Source organism: Hyperolius riggenbachi, chromosome 9, assembly GCF_040937935.1.
Source record: "Hyperolius riggenbachi isolate aHypRig1 chromosome 9, aHypRig1.pri, whole genome shotgun sequence".
Classification (NCBI taxonomy): domain Eukaryota; kingdom Metazoa; phylum Chordata; class Amphibia; order Anura; family Hyperoliidae; genus Hyperolius; species Hyperolius riggenbachi.
The window spans coordinates 176,318,969-176,338,060 of NC_090654.1; the positions used below are offsets into that span (position 1 = coordinate 176,318,969).

Below are 19,092 nucleotides of genomic sequence, written 5' to 3' on the forward strand. Positions count from 1 at the left end.
TTGATGAGCTGATGCTTGGTGCTTGTAGCATGAGAACCAGTTCATTGTTGTTGAACAATAACAAGCTCCGCAGCATATTGTGCATAGAAGCTGCTGCTGCTGCTGCAATGCATCATTTAAGTGTACGGAAGCACCTTTCAGGGAATTCAATTTAAATAGGTCTTTGCATTTACCTGCACTGTAAACAACATCCAAATGCAGAGAGAGAGAGAGTAAATAGACCCAGAAGGTTCATTTGCCTGAGGTTTACCTGTACAAACTGTCATTAGTCTTTGCTGTGAAGGAAAAATCGCAGACTGCTGTTTGGTTTAGTGGGGAGTCGTATTATCATCAGCTAAGCAGCCAATTAAATCATTGAGTTAGCAGCATGTGACATACAGATATGCACGTATTTGTAAACTGGTTGCACATTCTAAAAGAAGCACATTTATAGTATGCAATGCAGTAATTACATAAGTCATGCAAACCTATATTTATTTTGGTAAGAGCAATGTTAGTTTTTATTTTAAGGCACTTGTTTTCCTAAAACAAAATTAATTTTATCCAACCTGTGAATGCACTGCTAAACCATTTTAGAAATATTTTACTGGCTGATGAAGGTTGCCATAGACAAATCCTAACACATACTATCCATAAAAAATAGTAATTTGAGTCTGTTATACCATCCATTAAGCATAAGCAATTTCTTGTTTTATTCCAAAGTATTTTTGAGGTATATTCTTGTGCAAGAGAAAATTTGTATCAGAGCAGACAAATATTGTCCGCATTTTATTTGAGCTTTATGTAACTGTTAATACTTTTCTGTTTTCTTCAGTCCTTTCAAGGTGAAAGTCCTTCCAACCTTCGACCCCAGCAAGGTGACAGCAAGCGGCCCTGGGCTCAGCTCTCAGGGGGTCCCAGCCAGTCTTCCTGTGGACTTTGCTGTGAATGCCAAGGATGCTGGTCTAGGAGATCTTTCAGTCCAAGTAACTGTAAGTCATCTTTAATAGATGTGTTGGCCTCCATCTCCTGAGCTTTTACATACACTACTTCCAGCTAGTAAAGCAAGTATCCTACAACTGATCTGTGTGCCTTTATCAATGCACCTTTCTAAAGTTTAACACATTTGTTGCTAAACTGTAAATTTTCCTATGAGACACAGTTTCTGAAATGCCTTGCCTGTCAAAAAATGTGTAATTCTGCACAGTCACACCTGTGATTCACACAGCACAGACAGCTCCCTGCAGTAACAGTGATGGATGGCCCATACCAGTGCACTATATTCAGCAGTATAGGGCTCCCTGCACACTGCATGCGATTCCAATTCCGAATTTTAATCAGGTTTTACATCCGATTCCGATTTTTAATCGTCACTGCATGCTGCGTTTTTCTGTTGATTGCATTCAGGGAAAATCTGAATCGCAAAATGGATTTGCAGTGTGCAGGGAGCCTAACACTTGCAGCTTGATCAATGCTTTATAGGGCTCTGATGAAATCTGTTGACATTATTTGCTATGTAGGGTAGACATCGATCACTTTGCAATTAAATTCCAATGGGAGGGGAATAAATCGGCTTGGCAAATAAGGTCATAAACAACGCGTATTTGGCCAGTTTTACTGTTGTCTGTGTTTCTTGTGTCATGTTCCTGTCACATCTTGATCCTCAACTTTGAACCCCACGGGGAATAAATGGAGTGACTTCAGTCCATCCTCTCTCCCGATTAAAGTTTTTATTCCCACTGTTTTCCTTTACAAGAAGTAGGAAAAATTCTGTCCAAGGGGATGTTGGCTACCACGGAAACCTGAAAAAGGTTGTTCCCTGCTTGCAGCCAGAAAATTGTAAAATGAAAGCTTTGGTTTGAGTTGGGTCTTAAAAGGTTAGAGACCTTGCATATGTAAGTTCTCATATCCTCCTGCACCTGCCCCCTCGCAATAAAACAATAGCTAGGGGTGGAAGTTTGGGCGTGCCCTAGGCGCCTAATGAAATAGCGGTAATGAGGGGAAATTGTGGCGCGCAACAAATACTGGGTGCTGGGTCTAGTGTCTAATGGCCCATACTCACGGGCAACTTTTTGGGCCTGTCGCCAGCACACGTGAGCGTGTGGGCGACAGGCCGGCGACAGCTCCTCGCCAGGTCCCTCCGCATACACACACGGAAGAGGGACCAGCTGCGCGACGGAAGCTGTCGCCGACGTTCCTCCTCCCCCCGCCGGAAGCTCCGTATTCCTCAATGGAGGTTGCTGTCACTAGTCCGCGTACTCACGCGGACTAGCGACAGTTGCGGCGGAATTGTGGCGGCAACTGTCGCCAGGCGATTGAGCAGTTCAATCGCCTGGCAACATCAGCGACGAGCGACAGTTCGGGGTGCGCGCCCATGCAACGGCGCATACTCACGGGCGACCTGTCGCTGCAACACGCGCGTCCCGCGTGTTTCGGCGACAATTGTAGCCCGTGAGTATGGGCCATTATGTTTACTGGGTGCTGTGGGCACCCAAATTAGGACTCCATTTCAATTTAAGCAATTGGCAGTGGGAGGTGGTGATTGTAGGGTTATGGTTAGGCATCAGGTAGGTTGTTTGTGCGGGATGGACTGTTAGGATTATCAGGATATGTATTTGTGCGGTGGATGGGAGGTTAGAGAGAGGCTTCAGGTAGGCTGTTTATGCAGGGGGACTGTTAGGATTAGGCGTCAGAAAGGGTATTTGTGCAGGTGGGTGGTTAGGGTTAGACGCCAAGTATGGTTTTGTGCAGGGGAGGCGTGTTAGGGTTAGCCGTCAAGTAGGGTGTTTGTGTGTGTGTGGGGGGGGGGGTAGGGTTAGGTATCGGGGAGAGTTCTGTGTGAGAGTAGAATTGGGTTTTAGCTATAGAGAAAAATCAGTAATTTAATTCCGATATTTTACGATCCTTGTTTACACTTAAATAGTAGATCATCTGTAAATGTACAGATATTCTACTATCATGTTTCCTGGGCGCCCAAGTTTACAGGTGCCCTTGTATTACATATGCATCTCAAATATCACTTCACACACAAATATTTGTCAGGAGTACTCGATAATTGTGCTTAGAAACATGTTCACAAATCCATTTATGCTTTTAACTAACTAAAGTACTTATTCATATGTGCTTGTCTATGTGATTTATCATTTTTTAAACTCGACATGCCCTATAATGGATTGGCCATGACAAGTTTAGGTACCCCTTGATCCTGCCATTAGTACCCCCTGGGGAACCCATACTGTGTGTTAAGAACTTGGGTTGTAAACAACGTACATAATTTATTCTCTGGTGCAGTTTTCTTCAGCAAGTTTCATTCCTACGGCAGATGTCTTAGAAAAGTGGATATTTCCGCCAGTGGGAAGTGTCCCCCATCCCAGGATGTCAGGGATTTACTCATATTCCCTCTTGTTAGTTACAAAGTGTAAATCACAAAACATGAAAAACTTTGGTGTTTGTTTAGGAATCAAAGTTACTGGGCCCTGGGGGGATATTCTTAGAAAACTGGAAAGATGGTCAGCACAAGGCATTCTGGGAGAATTCACAAAGCAGGCTAGTGTAACCGAAGATGCTCATTCCTGGGCTTCCAGGGGAGTTGTAATCTTCATTGTTGTTTGTTTTATTAAAACAAGTTAGGGATTTGTGGCATTCCCTTTGCTGTCCTCGTGACTTAAAACTGATGCCTTTTTTTTTAGATTTTATGGAAAGCAAACTGTAGTAAAACAGCTCAACATAATGGCCATGCATAAACGCTGACACTGCTGCCATTTAAAGCAGAAATCTAGCCCTGAAAATAAACTGAACAAGCGAACCTTTCTTTAGTTTTGAAGCTGAACTACCAAAACATAGTAAGAAGTATTAACTTCTTACTTTGCAATGTATTGATTTAATATAAATACATTGCTGTAACGATTGGTGTCAGCAAGAACAGATTTTCTGATTATTGGTGATCTGCAGTATCACCAATAATACAGATACTATACCTGATTATGTGGTGATCTGCAGAATCACCAACAATGCGAGTATAGGGAGACACAGGACAACCAGATGTAAAGATAGGTGTTTGGTGCAACAGTAATACAGATAGAGATACCAACTCCCCCAAAGAAGCTGATAGAGGGAGATATCTCTATAGAACATAGGGATCAGCACTCCAGCAAGCTGGAGATGCAGAAGAACTAGTAATCAGTTCACCCGAGGAGCAGGTGGTGCACAGTAAGACAACATATACTGATCACCCGTGGAGCGGGTGATTCAGACTGTACTGCAGCAGGTAATCACCTGAGGAGCAGGAGATCAAGACTGTACTGCAACTCCTAATCACCTGAGGAGCAGGTGATTAAGACTGTACTGCAGCTACTGGTCACCTGAGGAGTAGGTGATTAAGCTGTACAGAGAATCCCTCACCAGGGACTAGGCTCACTGGTGAGGGCAGGAGAGTCCGACAAGCAGATTCGGCAACAAACGGACAGATACGGTACAAAGACAGAAGGCTTAAATCCGAGTTGTGTTCAGGCTGAGTCGGCAACAGGATCAGATAGGCAGAAGCACAGAATCAGTAAGCAGAAGAGTAGTCAAGGCTAGCAGAAGGTCATAACAAATAATACAATTCAATTAGTACTTTAGCTATCAACAGAATCTGAGTGTGGATCCCCAGCTCCTGCTGGTTCTAGCACACTTTGGGATCTGACTAAGGTCTGAGTGCTAACACGTAGCATTTGCAACAGCAGACGAGGAGCTACTGACAGACAGGTCCTATATATACTAAGAGCGCCCCACAGCGCCGCCCCAGTCACTCAACCAATCAGGAGCACTGCTGGAGTCAGCTGACCGGCCGATCAGCTGACTCCCCTTTTATTCGCATAAAGGTCCTGTCGCCTGGCGCTCGCGCGTAGCCCTCAGTCTATGTGCAATAGAAGGACCAGGCAACCTCCACCGCCGGCTGACACGCGGAGACAGCCACCATGCCACTCACCGCTGCGGCGGCATCTCTGCTATCTATTACAATTGCAAAGTAAGAAGTTAATAAATAGAAGATAGAGTAAGAAACAATTGATATTCTCCATATAATTCATGTATGTTGTGTTGATCCACCCTGAGCCTGCAACTCATCAGTTTTACTGCTAGCAGAGAAGAAAAAGAAACGGACAGCACCAACTGCCATTATCTATAACCACACACTAGCAATGTGATGGCTAGGTGGCCAAACACCATACAATTAAAATATCCAATTTTTCGCCAATTCGATTATTACGATCGGTTGTCACGAAAAATAGAGCTTTTCTTTGTTTTCGATCGATAAATCCGATCGGATTTCAAGTTGTTTTTTTTTTGTTTGTTTTTTTTTCAATTTATAGAGATTGGACATGTTTAAAATTTCAGACCAACTTTAACAAGAATTGTATGGTGTGTGACGAATTGTCAATTACAGTACTTGATGTGCAGTTCCAATCAACTTTTTCTGAGCTTTCAATTTTATTTATGATTGGGAAAAAATTAATATAGGTGTGTGGTACAGGTGGACGACTTTGATGCAGAGTCACCAGGGGTGAAACCAATTACTCACTGCCTACTGTATTGTCAGTATCCATATATAGGAAAATAAAAGGAAATGATATATTAAAGGATGTATTATAGGCTATGTGATTTTAATTAATATGAAATAAAAGTTACTTTTTATTAGGTCTCAAACAGGTTAAAAGTGTGTTTATAGTAAAAATCAGAAGTGTGTAGTTTGTGTGGTACATTGGTCAGATTTTTAAATTTTTACAATCGTCAGAAAAATTGATTGCTATTCTTGAATTGAACAGATATTTCAAGTGTATGGTATGTGGCCACCTTAAAAGTTTTTCTTATTTTTATGTATATACTAGTGACCTTAGCCCATTTAAAAACGGGCTAGGTCAGTCACCGCTGCCAGCACGCGTGCGCGCGCACACGTCCATCCAGCCGCCCCCTGGCTGTATTGCTCCCTGTCCAAAGGGTGTACCTGCGGCACATGCGCAGTAGCGCAAACGCAGGGACACACACGGACACGGGACGCAGAGACACAGGGGTTTTATTATAGAGGATATATACAGTATATGCACAGAGGGAGATACTGCTTGTTGTAAACAGCCGTTATTTCCCATAATGCAATGAGGTTCACAGCCTGGAAACTGTCAGGGCCATGACCCCTAACATACTGTGAGAGGGGTTTCACCACAATATCAGCCATACATATGTCCCTGATGATCTATTTGTGAAAAGTAAAGATTTCTCTTGGGAAAGGGGGTATCCGTTTCTGATTGGGATAAAGTTCAATCCTAGGTTTAAGGTTCCTATTTAAAACTTTACTACTGCAGCATGTGACATATTTATAGAACACCTCAAGCCCAAGAGAATAATGTCCACACCTCTAATGGAAATGGGTTTTAGCAGGACCGTTACATAGCTGCTGATGTCAGCAAAGTAATCCTATATATATTAAACCTAGGCTTGTATGGATCAATTGAGTGTCATTTCAGTATCAGACTAGACAAATAACATTTATATTGCCCTTTTCTCCTGACAGACTCAAAGTGCTTGAGCTGCAGCACCTAGGGCACACTCAGTAGGCAGTAGCAGTGTTAGAGATTGTAGCCCAAGGACTCCTTGCTGAATTGTTGTTGGCTTACTGAACAGGAAGTGCTGACATTTGAACCCAGGTCTCATGTCAGAGGCAGAGCCCAGGCTACTATCCAGCCACTCCAACCATATTTAAAATATCAGTCCAGTGTGTCGGTCACATGATCACTCTGGTTGCTTACTCCTAGTCCTCCATTTAGCACTTCTGGCTCTGTTGAGCTAGAGCCGGATCATCCACAAGGCAACCCTAGGCAGTTCCCCAGGGCCTGGAGAATGTCTAGGAGCCAAATGGATAGTAACCTTTCAACAAATCTTACTAAAAAAAAAACAGGAGAACATCAGCGATGGGCGAAAACTGCTATCTTGCCCAGGGCCCCATTGCATCTTAATCCTTTTCCGTTCTGCTCCATTAAAATGTGGAAATATGAGCGGAGGAGGTGAGTTAGATGTGTATAAAGCATCACCTTTATACTGTGATTTAGGGCTGGGAAGAAGCAGTGTGTAGCGATTCTTGAACGACCACTTAAGAATAATTAATATGCTATTTTGAAAGACTTTCTACATAATTTCTGCACAACCTTGGTAAAAAACGGTCAGTTGATGTGGGGGAGGGGTGTTGTTTGGATAATGGAAATATAATTGGTTTTATTCAATGCATCTGTTTATTTGAAATGTTATTCTCTTTCTTGTTCCAGGACCAGGAAGGCAAACCTAAGAAGGCTGAAATCTTGGATAACAAGGATGGGACATATGCTGTATCTTACGTTCCAGACAAAACCGGACGCTACCAAGTGGCTGTGAAATATGGCGGAGATGACATTCCTTACTCCCCATACAGAGTTCGGGCCATGCCTTCTGGAGACGCCAGCAAGTGCACTGTAACAGGTAGGGTCAGGACAGACTAGGGAGAACACTGCACATTTTATATCTGCAGTTACTGTTCTTTGTATTGTGGTGGGAGAGACAGTACAGTCTGCATCCTTGCTGAAAGGCAACAACTACAAGATGAGATACCTAGGGAGTTTATTGGTTCATTTGACATTGTATTTTTTTCAGTCATGCAGGTTGTAAATTGGGTTGTAATTCCTACGCAAGAACCTCTGTATGTTTCATGAGCAAATGTGGCTGCCTCTCTGCACACATGTCCGTAGCATAACTAGGGAAAACTAGCATATTTGTCCGAGCCTATATTCCTCACTTATCCCTCAGCTAAAACTAACATTGGCTTTTATCCACACAGCCTGTCTAGGCAATGCATTAGGTAATCCCATTACATTAGCCTGAGTATTGGGTTCTTTTGAGTTTTGATTGAGTGCAACCCTATCTCTCTGCTCTTTTTTAAGTTTTACTGCACTACTTATTTATGTGAAATCCCTCACAGCCCCATCAAATTAATGTATGTAACCTGAGCTCTCTACCTGCTCCCTTTATTTCTTTTCTACATGTGTGGTGTTGTGTTGTCCTTGTGGTGATGTACACTTCTAGGGGGTGGGGGCCAGTCCCCCCCCCACACACACACACACACTATTTAATATGCTGGGAAGATATTTAAATAAACAAAACCATACACCCCATGTTACTTGGTATCTCCATTTCATTTGCAGTCACTGTGTGAATTGCCAGTTTTTGTTTTAGCTATGTAAAAAAGTGTTTTCTACTTTCAACAAGAATATTAAACTCTCTTCCTCTTTAAATGCTAGCCGTGTGTAGTGAGGCTAATCCCATGGCTTTTCTCTGAGGGGTTCTTGGCTACATGTTTAGCAATGTATGCAGATATACTGTACATAGCATTCCCGGCTAAAGGGGAACCCTGCGTAGCCTCAAAACAAATGTCGATGAAAATGCATTCCACTGATGAGCAGAAATGATATCACTGATACTAGTGGGCTGACCTTTCCGATAGTCTGGACTTGGTGGCTGCCAACCACCATGGTCAAGCACCCAGCAAAGAAGGATTGATGGTGTGCCACCTGACTTCATGATATTGTGCTTTCCTAAATACAGTAAATTAGTCATCTAAAATTTTAGATGATCTTTATTCTACAGTCAGCACATATACCATATTTTCTGGAATATAAGACGGAGCGGAGGGACTATAAAACGCACCAAGTTCTAGAGGGCAAAAAAACAGAGGAAAAAAAGTATTCTAAACCAGGTGTGTCCATGTTGCAGGGACGTCTTATGGACCTTTTCCCCAAAAGCTGTCTCAATCTACGCTACACTGCCAAGCTATACTAACTTCTGCTGCCTCCCAGCTACACTAACCCTTGCCCTACCAGATAGATACCCTCACAACACTCGGCTAGACTAACTACACTCCCTACACTCACAGCTATGCTAACTACACTCACTGCTACACTAACTACAGTCCCTACACTGCCATAGCAAGATGAACTCTAATCACTCCTGTCAGACATTATCATGCCATGCAAGTTGTCCACCACCAATACTTGGAAGCTTGTGTTTGTGTAGTATCCAGAGCTTGTCCCCCTCATCACGCCGTCGATGTCCCCGCCACTGCATCTCCGCTCTTGTCTACATAAAAAAACACCAGGGAAGGGCTTGAGCCAATGGTGACTTCTGCATGGCCACCAAAGCGTGCATCCCCAGGACCAGCAGCAGAAGCCGGGCAGTGGTGACGGAGCTGGAAGGCCAGTGATGGGCTGCGTGGAAGCCTGGAAAGTGTGCGGCGGGAGCGCATCCCTCTCCTTGCAATGCCGATGTCCCAGCCAGGGGAGGGCCTGTGCCGGAGCACTGCGTCAATGATGACTTCTACCCAGGACCAGCAGCGGGAGCGGCGCGGGTGGTGACAGTTAGACAGGCGGTCATGAGCTGCAGGGAAGCCTGATAAGTGTATGGGGCTCTGCCAGTAGCTGTGGCAAGCTCTTCAATGGGAGGCGCTGCACTGACGGAAGCATGTAAGTAATCATGCACATGACGAGTGCAACAAGTAAACTCGGAAAGACGGAGGCGTTGGGGACCTTATGCATACTGCAGCTGGTGACAGACAGAGGATAGGTAAAAGCTGAACATTCCCAATATAAGGCGTTTTCCCCCGTTTTGAGGAGAGAAAAATTGCATCTTATGGTCCAAACAATATGGTACTTTGTTTTAAATAATTTCCTTTTCTCCCTGTAGTGTAATTAACAATAGTACAAAACAAAAATATTGTGTGAAAGTTAAAAAGTCTACTTTCCATTTTCCCTGGTGGTCACATGATTATGCCTACAGGACTGTGCTGACTGAGATGCATGCTGGGAGAGAACCTCACTATCTCTTACTACTAGATATTGATCCCAGTGTGCATCTGATTTGGTAATCCTCCTGCAGGGGTGATTATGTGACCAAAGCCCAGAGAAAATTGATCTAAGGTTTTTTAGCCTCAAAACAAAATCATTTTTATAAAACTATATGTTTTATGCTACAGGGAGTTTAGGACATACTTATCACAAACTTTCAGTAACTTTCCTGTAATGATCCCTTGTGATCATTTCTGGTAACAGTTTAGGAGTAATAATTGTATAGACACACTGCTTGGCTCTCTGCCAGGAAGCTTATTCTATTATATGGTGGTAAGTGGTGTCTTGTGGCGGGGACTAAAATGGAAGAAAATATAATTTCTCATATAGTCATACAGCATGATGGATTGCAAACATTATTCATGACCTGAAGGCATATCTGCACTCGCACTAGTTTTTTGCCTTAGATGGTCACAATTGATTTTTTAAGGTGTCAGAAAACTACCACGTATGCCTCCTTAGCCAGAAACTTCAACTGAGTCATATTGGTGTAATCTATGAAGCTTCCCAGAAAGAGGTTCTTTCAACACTTCATTTTCATAGGTTTATTTTTAATGGTCTAACATATAATAAGACACAGTACTAACAAGTAGGGGGTGCCAAAAACATACAAATAAAAAAGTAGTGTAGGGTAATATAGAAAAGGTCTACCTTAAAGGAGACCACTCAAGATATTGTGGTAAAAAAAAACCTTTATTTTGCACAAAGACAGGGTGTTTCACAGCCTAAAGCTTCCTCCTCAGGTCAGTAGAGTCCTGTAAGGGACAAAAAATAGCGTTCAAGGCTCCTACTTGTTACATATCATTGCTAGTTCTAAACAGGCATGTAGGTAAGATAAAGTCTGTATGCTTCATTAGAACTAGCAATGTTCTGTAACTTGAACGCTATTTTTTGTCCCTTAAGGTGATCTATTGACCTGAGGAAGCAGCTTTAGGCCGTGAAACGCGTCGTCTTTGTGAGAAATAATTTTTTTTTTCCAAATATCCCAAGGGTCACCTTCCAAGTTTCCCTTTTCTATGTTACCCTATGCTGCTTTTTTATTTGTATGTTTTGGGTGCCTCTAATGCTGGGTACACACTGAGATTTTCTGGCCGATTTATTGTCAGATCAATGAGTTCTAACATGTCCGATTTGTTTTCCGATCGATTTCCGAGCATTTTCCGATCGATTTCTGTTTACTCTAATAGGAAGTCGACTGGAAAATGCTCGGAAATCGTTCGGAAAGCAAATCGAACATGTTGGAAATAATCGATCTGACAGTAAATCGGCCAGAAACTCTCATAGTGTGTATCCAGCATTACTAGTTCTCTAAGAACATACCCTCCAGAAAGGGTCCTTTATTTTACGAATTGCCATAAAGTATAATATTTTGGAGTTGCAACCACAAGAACCTCACACGGCCCAGTGGGGGGCGGTATTTCCCGGCATGCACAGATAGTGGTTAATGGATTAAACAATCCTGACTTGTGAGTATCCAGGGGTATAACTACAGGGGAGCAGCCCTGCGACCGCAAGGGGGCCCAGAGCTGTAAAGGGGCCCCAACTACTACTTTACTCCCTCTAATAAAGGGAACTATCCTTCAGATAAGGTTATTTTGTGGCTACATGTGTTATGAGTGTGAAGACTATGATGTCCACACTTGTTTTATGACCTTTGCAACATGAGCCCCAAGGCTTTGGACAGGGACCCCAAGGGGTCTCCAGGGTTAGGGAAGAGGAAAGAGTATGGACAATGGGGGGGGGGGCATGATTTGTAGTTACACCCCTGTATCCTACTACTCATTCTTGATTTTCTGCAGTTATAGAACATACTACACCAGAACAGGCTCCTGGTTTCCACACAGTACATTCTTCACTACAATGGAACAGGCTCCTGGTTTCCCTGTGTTTTTGTTTCCTTTCTTGTGAATAGCACACAGTACATAAGTAAAGAGTAACTGTCACAAAAATCTTAACATTTAAAACACATACAAATAAGTAAAGTTCTTCCAGAGTAAAATGAGCCATAAATTACTTTTCTCCTATGTTGCTGTCACTTACAGTAGGTAACAGAAATCTGACATTACTGACAGATTTTGGGCTAGTCCATCTCTCCGTAGGGGATTCTCAGCATAGCCTTTATTCTTTATAAAGACATTCCCTGAAAAATCTTTATACAGAGATGCTGCTCACTGCACACTATTTTGGCGGTTGGACGGAGCAACTGCCATTCACTAAGTGCTTTTAAAAATAAAGAAAACCCTGAGAACCCCCCTATGAGAAGATGGGCTAGTCCAAAATCTGTCAGTAGTGTCAGATTTCTACTACTTACTGTAAGTGACAGCAACATAGGAGAAAAGTAAATTATAGCTCATTTTTACTCAGGAAGAAATGTACTTCTTATTTGTATGTGTTTTCAATTTTAAGATTTTTGCGACGATTCCTCTTTAACTAAAATGTAACATCTTCCCTGAGGTCATTCATTGTTTTAACATTAAGATTATGGCTTCTAAGCTTGTATTAGTAGCATAGCAATCTTGAGAAAGTCCTGTGTATGTGACCTTTCCATGTGTCCCAGGCCCTGGTATCCAGCCTGCGGTGAAGACTGGTGAGGAGGTCGGCTTTGTGGTTGATGCCACAACTGCTGGGAAAGGGAAAGTCACTTGCAGCATTCTGGATCCCGATGGGCTGGAAACTGAAGCAGATGTCATTGAGAATGAAGATGGCACCTATGACATTTTCTATACTACTGCTAAGACGGGCCCCTATGTTATCCATGTCCGCTTTGGTGGGGTGGACATTCCCAACAGCCCATTCACTGTCATGGTAAGCCTGTGATTTGTGTTCCTGTTCAATACGGCTTAGTGTATACATCTAGTCTGTAAGGTCTCTTTCTAAATGGGTTTGATCACTGTACAATGTAAACAGATGGACAAAAGCATCAGGAGTGACACAAACCAATAGAGAGACGGCATTCATACAAAGACAAGCACATTAAGTTATACTGCACATTCAGTGACATAATACATATAACGCACATTCAAACATTCCAAATATCTACAACATACCGGTAACTAAAAATGTATAAACCCCATAGCAAGAAGTTGACACTGTTCACACAGCATACAATGGCAGCTGAAAAAAAGAAACCTTGCTGAAACGCATACATTTATTGTACTTTCCCCAAAGCCAGTTGTAAATTCCTTCAGGTAAAGAAAAAAAAAATAGCATAACTTCACACAAAGTTACTTCACTTAAAGTGAAACTATAATCAAAATTCCCCATCTGCTCCAGCAGATTAGCTACACTGTAAACACTCATTTATAGGGACAAACAAGTTTTTGATGAAAGGTTGCTAGGAGGATTAATTGACATTGTTTTATGCCTAATACACACGGTACGATTTTCCGTGCGATAGATGGATCCGATTGATAAAATCCGTCTTGTCCGAAATTGCACCTGATCATTTCCGCGCTCGATTTCTCATAGCAGTGAATAGAAAAAGTTAAGGAAAACGGATGAAGATAAGAGAATCAAGTGGAGAATCGTGTGGGAAAAACGATCGAGTCACAAAATCGCATGGAAAATCTTACCGCGTTTACCCAGCATTAAGCATCTTTTCCACAAGCAGCTGGAGATGCCTCCCCAGGGAGATGCATCTGAACATGGCGGTTGCTGTGCTCAGATGCAACATTAGATGGTTTTTCACCACCTGGTGAATGTTATTTCAGCCGAATGGGGCTTGTGGCTGAACGGATAGGCAAACAAGCAGTTCTGCCATACGTGGAAAAGAGGCATTGCTTTGTTTGGAAGGCTTATCAGTTTCATTGCCCAAATTGTTCTTTAGTCAATTCATGCAGCAGATAAAACTGAAACACAGCAGAGCGTTTTTATGTGCAGTATTCAGTAGTGATGATCATAAACCACTAATTACGATTATGCAAAATTTTGCGTCAATTTTCATGATTACGCCCATGCATAATTACTATTTCTTAAATTGATTTCATGTAATCCATTTGTAATTTTGCGTAATTTTCTTTTAATTTCGTGCCGATTTTAGCCGTTAATGTCAAGGCCCCCCCAATACATGCTATTGTCAACAAAATTGTGACATATTTTTAGAAGAATAGTGGGGACAAAAAGACCCTGTAGTTGTTTAGAAAATAGATTTTAAAAATGCAAAGGAAAAATGGTTTTTAAAGTATGATTTTTCTGAATTTAACCACTTCGCATCCAGACCTTGTTTCCCACCTATGGACCAGAGCAGTTTTGACAGTTTAGCTATATCCTTATTTAATCAAAAATAACTTTATCCCTATTTATGACACATATATTAAATATATATTGTTTTTTTCAAGACAAACTAGGCTTTCATTTTATGCCATTTTTTCCCTCGAACAATTTTTTCTATGAATTTTAATGGGAAAACAAGGAAAAAATAGAAAAAACACATTATTTCTCAATTTTACCAATTCCAGTTTTAAAAATATAAAGTGCTATTGTAGATAAAAAATCATAAATTTTGTTTGGCTATTCTTCCCGCTTATCACAAAACTTCGATTATGTTACTGTCACAATTTATGATGAAGATATTTGATTCTGAGATAATGCTACAGAGTGTATTTTTCACTATGAACTGAGAAAATAAAAGTATTTTTAATAGTAAAAATCAATCTCATTAGCTCAGGAAACATATATTCCCGTTCACCAATTGGTGCTGCATCAGATAGTGCCAGAAATGTGCACAGGAGCAAGCCCAAACCTGCACAGCACTGCTTCTGCTACAAGACGTATATCTACTGACTCATGGCTTAGATGAAGTTACAGAGGACGTAGATATACTGTACTGGTGGATAAAGTGGTTACATTTTTTTTCCTTAGCATTTTTAAAATTGATTTTCTCATAAATGACAGGATCGATTTGAAAAAAATCTTTTTTTAAAATAATGTATTTTGGCTTGTTCCCACTATTACTCTTAACATATGTAGGGTAACAAGGTTTGCTATTTAAGTTGGCACGAAATGACTCTAAATTACATGTCATTACATAAAATTACAGCTGGAATACACACAATCAATTGAAATTCCTAATTGTAATTGTGTGGCCATAATTGCAAACTTTTACGTGACATTTTACGCAATCGTAATTTGTAGATTAAGATCATCACTAGGTGGGTGATCTGATAGGGCTGCCTTTGTTGATGTGCACTAATTTCTATTCTTTTTATGGCATGGAGGTCATGTGACTGTTGATTCCCACTACCACTGTGTAGAGCAGCCATATGAATGCAACAGTATATGAGATCAAACTAATATAAAAGTTGTAGAGCACTATTAGTCCATCATTTTAATGTGATGGAGGACTACACTGACCAAAAGGGATTCCTATCCCACTATATTTTCAGTTCCATTTGTTGCATCTCTTTCTAGTCGCTGGAACACATTATAATGTAGACATGCTGGTCTCACTGTAGGTAACACAAGACTATGTATTTTTTTCAGCACACGTCCTATTTTACTTACCTGGATTTGCATCACATTTGTTTCAAATAAAATGTAGCTGAGTGTCTTTGGATCTTTGTTCCAGCTATATACTGTCCATTACTTTCTCTGTGACCATTAATGCAACACGTTTTTTTCTTTAACCATTTTGTCCCACAACACCAGGCTACAGATGAAGGCCCAGTAGTGTCCCAGCAGCAGCAATCTGTTAGTGCCTTGCCTCCAGGCTATGAACCGGTGGTATTTATGCTTTCAATTTCCATATGACCAATCCACCTTCTTTCCATGTTTCTTCCATTGCAGAGAGTGACATTGCTGCTTCTTGGGATTGCTTGCACCATTCCTGCCCACACTGATCATTATCTTTATTTTATTTATTATTTCTCATATTTGATTTCAGAATTTGTTGTTTTCAGTTGCTAAAAAAATCAAAACCAAATCAGGACTTTATTCTTTGACAGCTGCAGTTTCTACAAGATTTTTCTTAGGTTGCCTCTTGAAACAACTGCAAGTAATCCCCCTGCTTTCATTCCTCCTTGCCTCTGTCAAGACGTGTAGCAAGGATGACATTTTTGTCAGTTGCTGGAGGTCGGCTTCGGAAAAAGCCATACTTGCACCTGTTTTAAGTGAAAGCACAGAACACCTGCAGTTAAGTGGGGCCAACCTCTATTGGCCAACTCTATTTTCAGTGGCGTTGATAGGTTTTATCCCCTGACAGGTTGTTACTGCTTTCAGGGACCCTAGTGGCAGCCAAGCTCAGCTTATTGGTCTGCTAATGATAATGTTAAGAGAGTTTTGGGGAGGATCTAGTAGAAAACTGGATGCTCATTTCTGCATCCTTCCAGCAGATTCTCATCTCAGTATACATGTAATTTACTTAAACCAGTGTAAATGTTAGCTTGAGCTTCCCCAAAATGCCTCTGAATGCAGTAAAGGCCTTGCATGGAGGTAAACCCTTTGTCACTCCACTTAGAGAATTCCATATTGATGGCGTTACTCAAATAACGCTTACAAGGTACTTTCTTTGATTGAAAACCCTGTATGCTGCCTTGCACGACTTCCCCATCCATTCCACATTCTACTTGTTTTTGTTCCTTAAAATCATGATTACTAAACTCCACAATGATGGTGACACTCACTATGCGACCACTGTTACATCATCTGTTCTTCTGCACCTTTAAGAAGATAAATCACTTTCTTTTTTCAGATTTCACTGCTTCGGCCGAAGCTTCTGATGTTTCTCACCTTTAGCACATGAAAATTGATTTTTATATATTTGCCTTCGATATTCATGGAGTGATTTTGCAAGTACACTGTGTGCTTGGCATTCATGGGCAGGTGGCATCCATTCACTAAACAAAGCATTCATAGGCTGATGAATTGGTCATCAACATCATAGTGGCCAATCAGATTCATAGTCCCAGATCAAGCAGAATAATTAATTGAACACTTCTAAAAATCTCTTGTTAAAATATTTTCAATATCCTTATTATTCAGTATTACATTTTTGGGGGGAAACAAATTTGTTAATTTCGTTGCCACTGTAATGGGCTGTTGAGATATTATTTTGTATTATTACTGTGCTAAGGCCATGCTTTTCTCCCGCCATTTTGCAGCTGGCAACTGTAACAAGTAGCTGCTCTGTTGCTTTATAGATGTGAAATAAGTGAATTAAATGACCTTCCTAGCCCCAGAAGGAAACACTGTGCAAATATTTTACGGTTTATAAGTGTGCAGTTCTAAGAGCCACCAAAACATGGATTCATGCATGCTTCACCTGCATAACTCACAGACTATTTGTGTAATCTCCTGTCTGCCTCTTACTTGTTCTGTTACTCCTTCACTGATGTCACGTTTTTACTTTCAGGTATCAGAAACTGCCTACGCTCCTGTTGAATCAATGAATGGAATGGGATTTAGACCTTTTGATCTAGTCATCCCATTTGCTGTCAGAACAGGAGAAATAACAGGTGGGAGTGACTGCATTGTTACTACAAATTCACAGGCAGGATGGAAATTGTGGTTTTAAATGTATCCAGTGAACACTTTCCATTTTGTCTTTTCTCTTTACCACACATGACGGCAGTACAGCAGACACACCCTACTACTTTACACTTCCATGAGGCCAGCCATCTGTGGCATTTGGGACCTGAATGATGTTGCTCATTATTATACAGGGTTATACTACTCAGTTCATCATTAGGCTCTCCAATGAGAACTGCAACAGAAAACCTCAATCTCATGGCCACAGTAATCAGAAATGATAATTTCAGCTGACACATAGGGATTTCTACGTTACTTAAGTTGGATTAATAGTATTGTATATTTAAGGACCACAGGCGTGCGATAACCCAATGCTTGCCTGCCAATACTGTATTTTGCAGTGTTCATATGTTTTTTTTTTTTTTTTTTCTGGGGGAGGGGGGGTGTTAGGTTTCCTATTGTCTGCTTCATAAAATCCTGATGGTTTAGGTGTCCATAACTTAACTGGGTACTCTTATCATGTAATTAATATGGTAAGAATTTAAGGGATCTGAATGAAGAAGACATCAATGAAGAACAGAGGATAGGTTCTCCTGCCTTATCTGAAATAAACACAAATTTTGCCTGGAGTTTTGACTCTATAAATATATCATAATATACAGCACTGATTGATCTATGTGCTATGCAATCTGTGAGATAACCATTTCTTTCTGCTTGCTGTCTAGGGGAAGTTCATATGCCATCAGGGAAAACCGCACCTGCAGATATTGTGGACAACAAAGATGGTACTGTGTCTGTGCGATATGTTCCCACAGAGACTGGACTGCATGAGTTACATATCAAATGTGATGGAACACACATACCAGGTACTGCTGCTATTGCTTCTAGGGATGGTGAAAAGACTATATATTATTCTCAAAAAAAACCCTTTATAATAAAACCACTCAGGACCAGGGGATTCACGCTACTTTCCTACAGGTGTTTACTCATATCAACTGTACTTCCTAAGGCAAAAATAATGCTGCCACCTAGTGGTAGATGCAGTTCTTTTACGATATTTGAGTTTGTCTTTTACCAGGTTTGCATCTCCCTCCTAGTAAACACACAAAAAAAGCATAAGCAAGTAAAGACCTGTTGATTTTGATATTAATTGATGAGTCTCATATTGGCTGTAAATCATGTGCTTGACTAACAAGTAATATCCCTCTGTCTACATATATAAACTTTTATTAAATATTATCTTCGCCAGCCTGAACCATTCATTACACTACAAACATTTCTATTAAGGAAGCAGAATCAATAATACTTTATATTACTATATTATGGAGAATACTCTTCAAGATTGGACTATTGACATTGAAATCCTTGCACAATTTGATCCCTGGATACATGAAGGACTTACTGAAACTGCACCACACCTCTCCCAACCTCAGATCAGCAAATTCCATAAACTTGGTCACTCCCAGAGTGCACCTCAAAACCTTTGGAGCCAGAGCTTTCTGTCATGCTGCCCCTACCCTGGGAACTCGCTACCACACCCAGTAAAGACAGCCCCATCCCTGGAATTATTCAAATCCAGACTGAAAAGCCACCTGTTTAGCCTGGCATTTCCGGACTTATAGAGTTCTTCCTCTGTACCACAATTAATCAATCAACCAATTATTGGTCTGAGCCATGCTTATGCGCTTTGAGTCCTACGGAAGAAAAGCACTTTACAAATGTTATTTGTTGTTGTTTGTTGTTATAGCAG

General features: G+C 41.1%; 1 protein-coding gene across 6 annotated transcripts in view; it reads left to right on the forward strand.

Moving 5' to 3' along the window:
* The window catches only part of FLNB (filamin B), a 353,424-nt gene that overhangs the window by 292,004 nt on the left and 42,328 nt on the right, over positions 1 to 19,092 (forward strand). For 4 of the 6 annotated variants that reach the window (XM_068253736.1, XM_068253731.1, XM_068253732.1 and 1 more), the window contains 6 exons: positions 815 to 971; positions 7,275 to 7,464; positions 12,436 to 12,683; positions 15,525 to 15,599; positions 17,227 to 17,329; positions 18,068 to 18,208. In XM_068253736.1, coding sequence (XP_068109837.1) covers positions 815 to 971; positions 7,275 to 7,464; positions 12,436 to 12,683; positions 15,525 to 15,599; positions 17,227 to 17,329; positions 18,068 to 18,208 — 914 coding nt within the window. The remainder of the gene's footprint in view (positions 1 to 814; positions 972 to 7,274; positions 7,465 to 12,435; positions 12,684 to 15,524; positions 15,600 to 17,226; positions 17,330 to 18,067; positions 18,209 to 19,092) is intronic. The other 2 variants (XM_068253733.1, XM_068253734.1) reach the window with 1 other exon arrangement.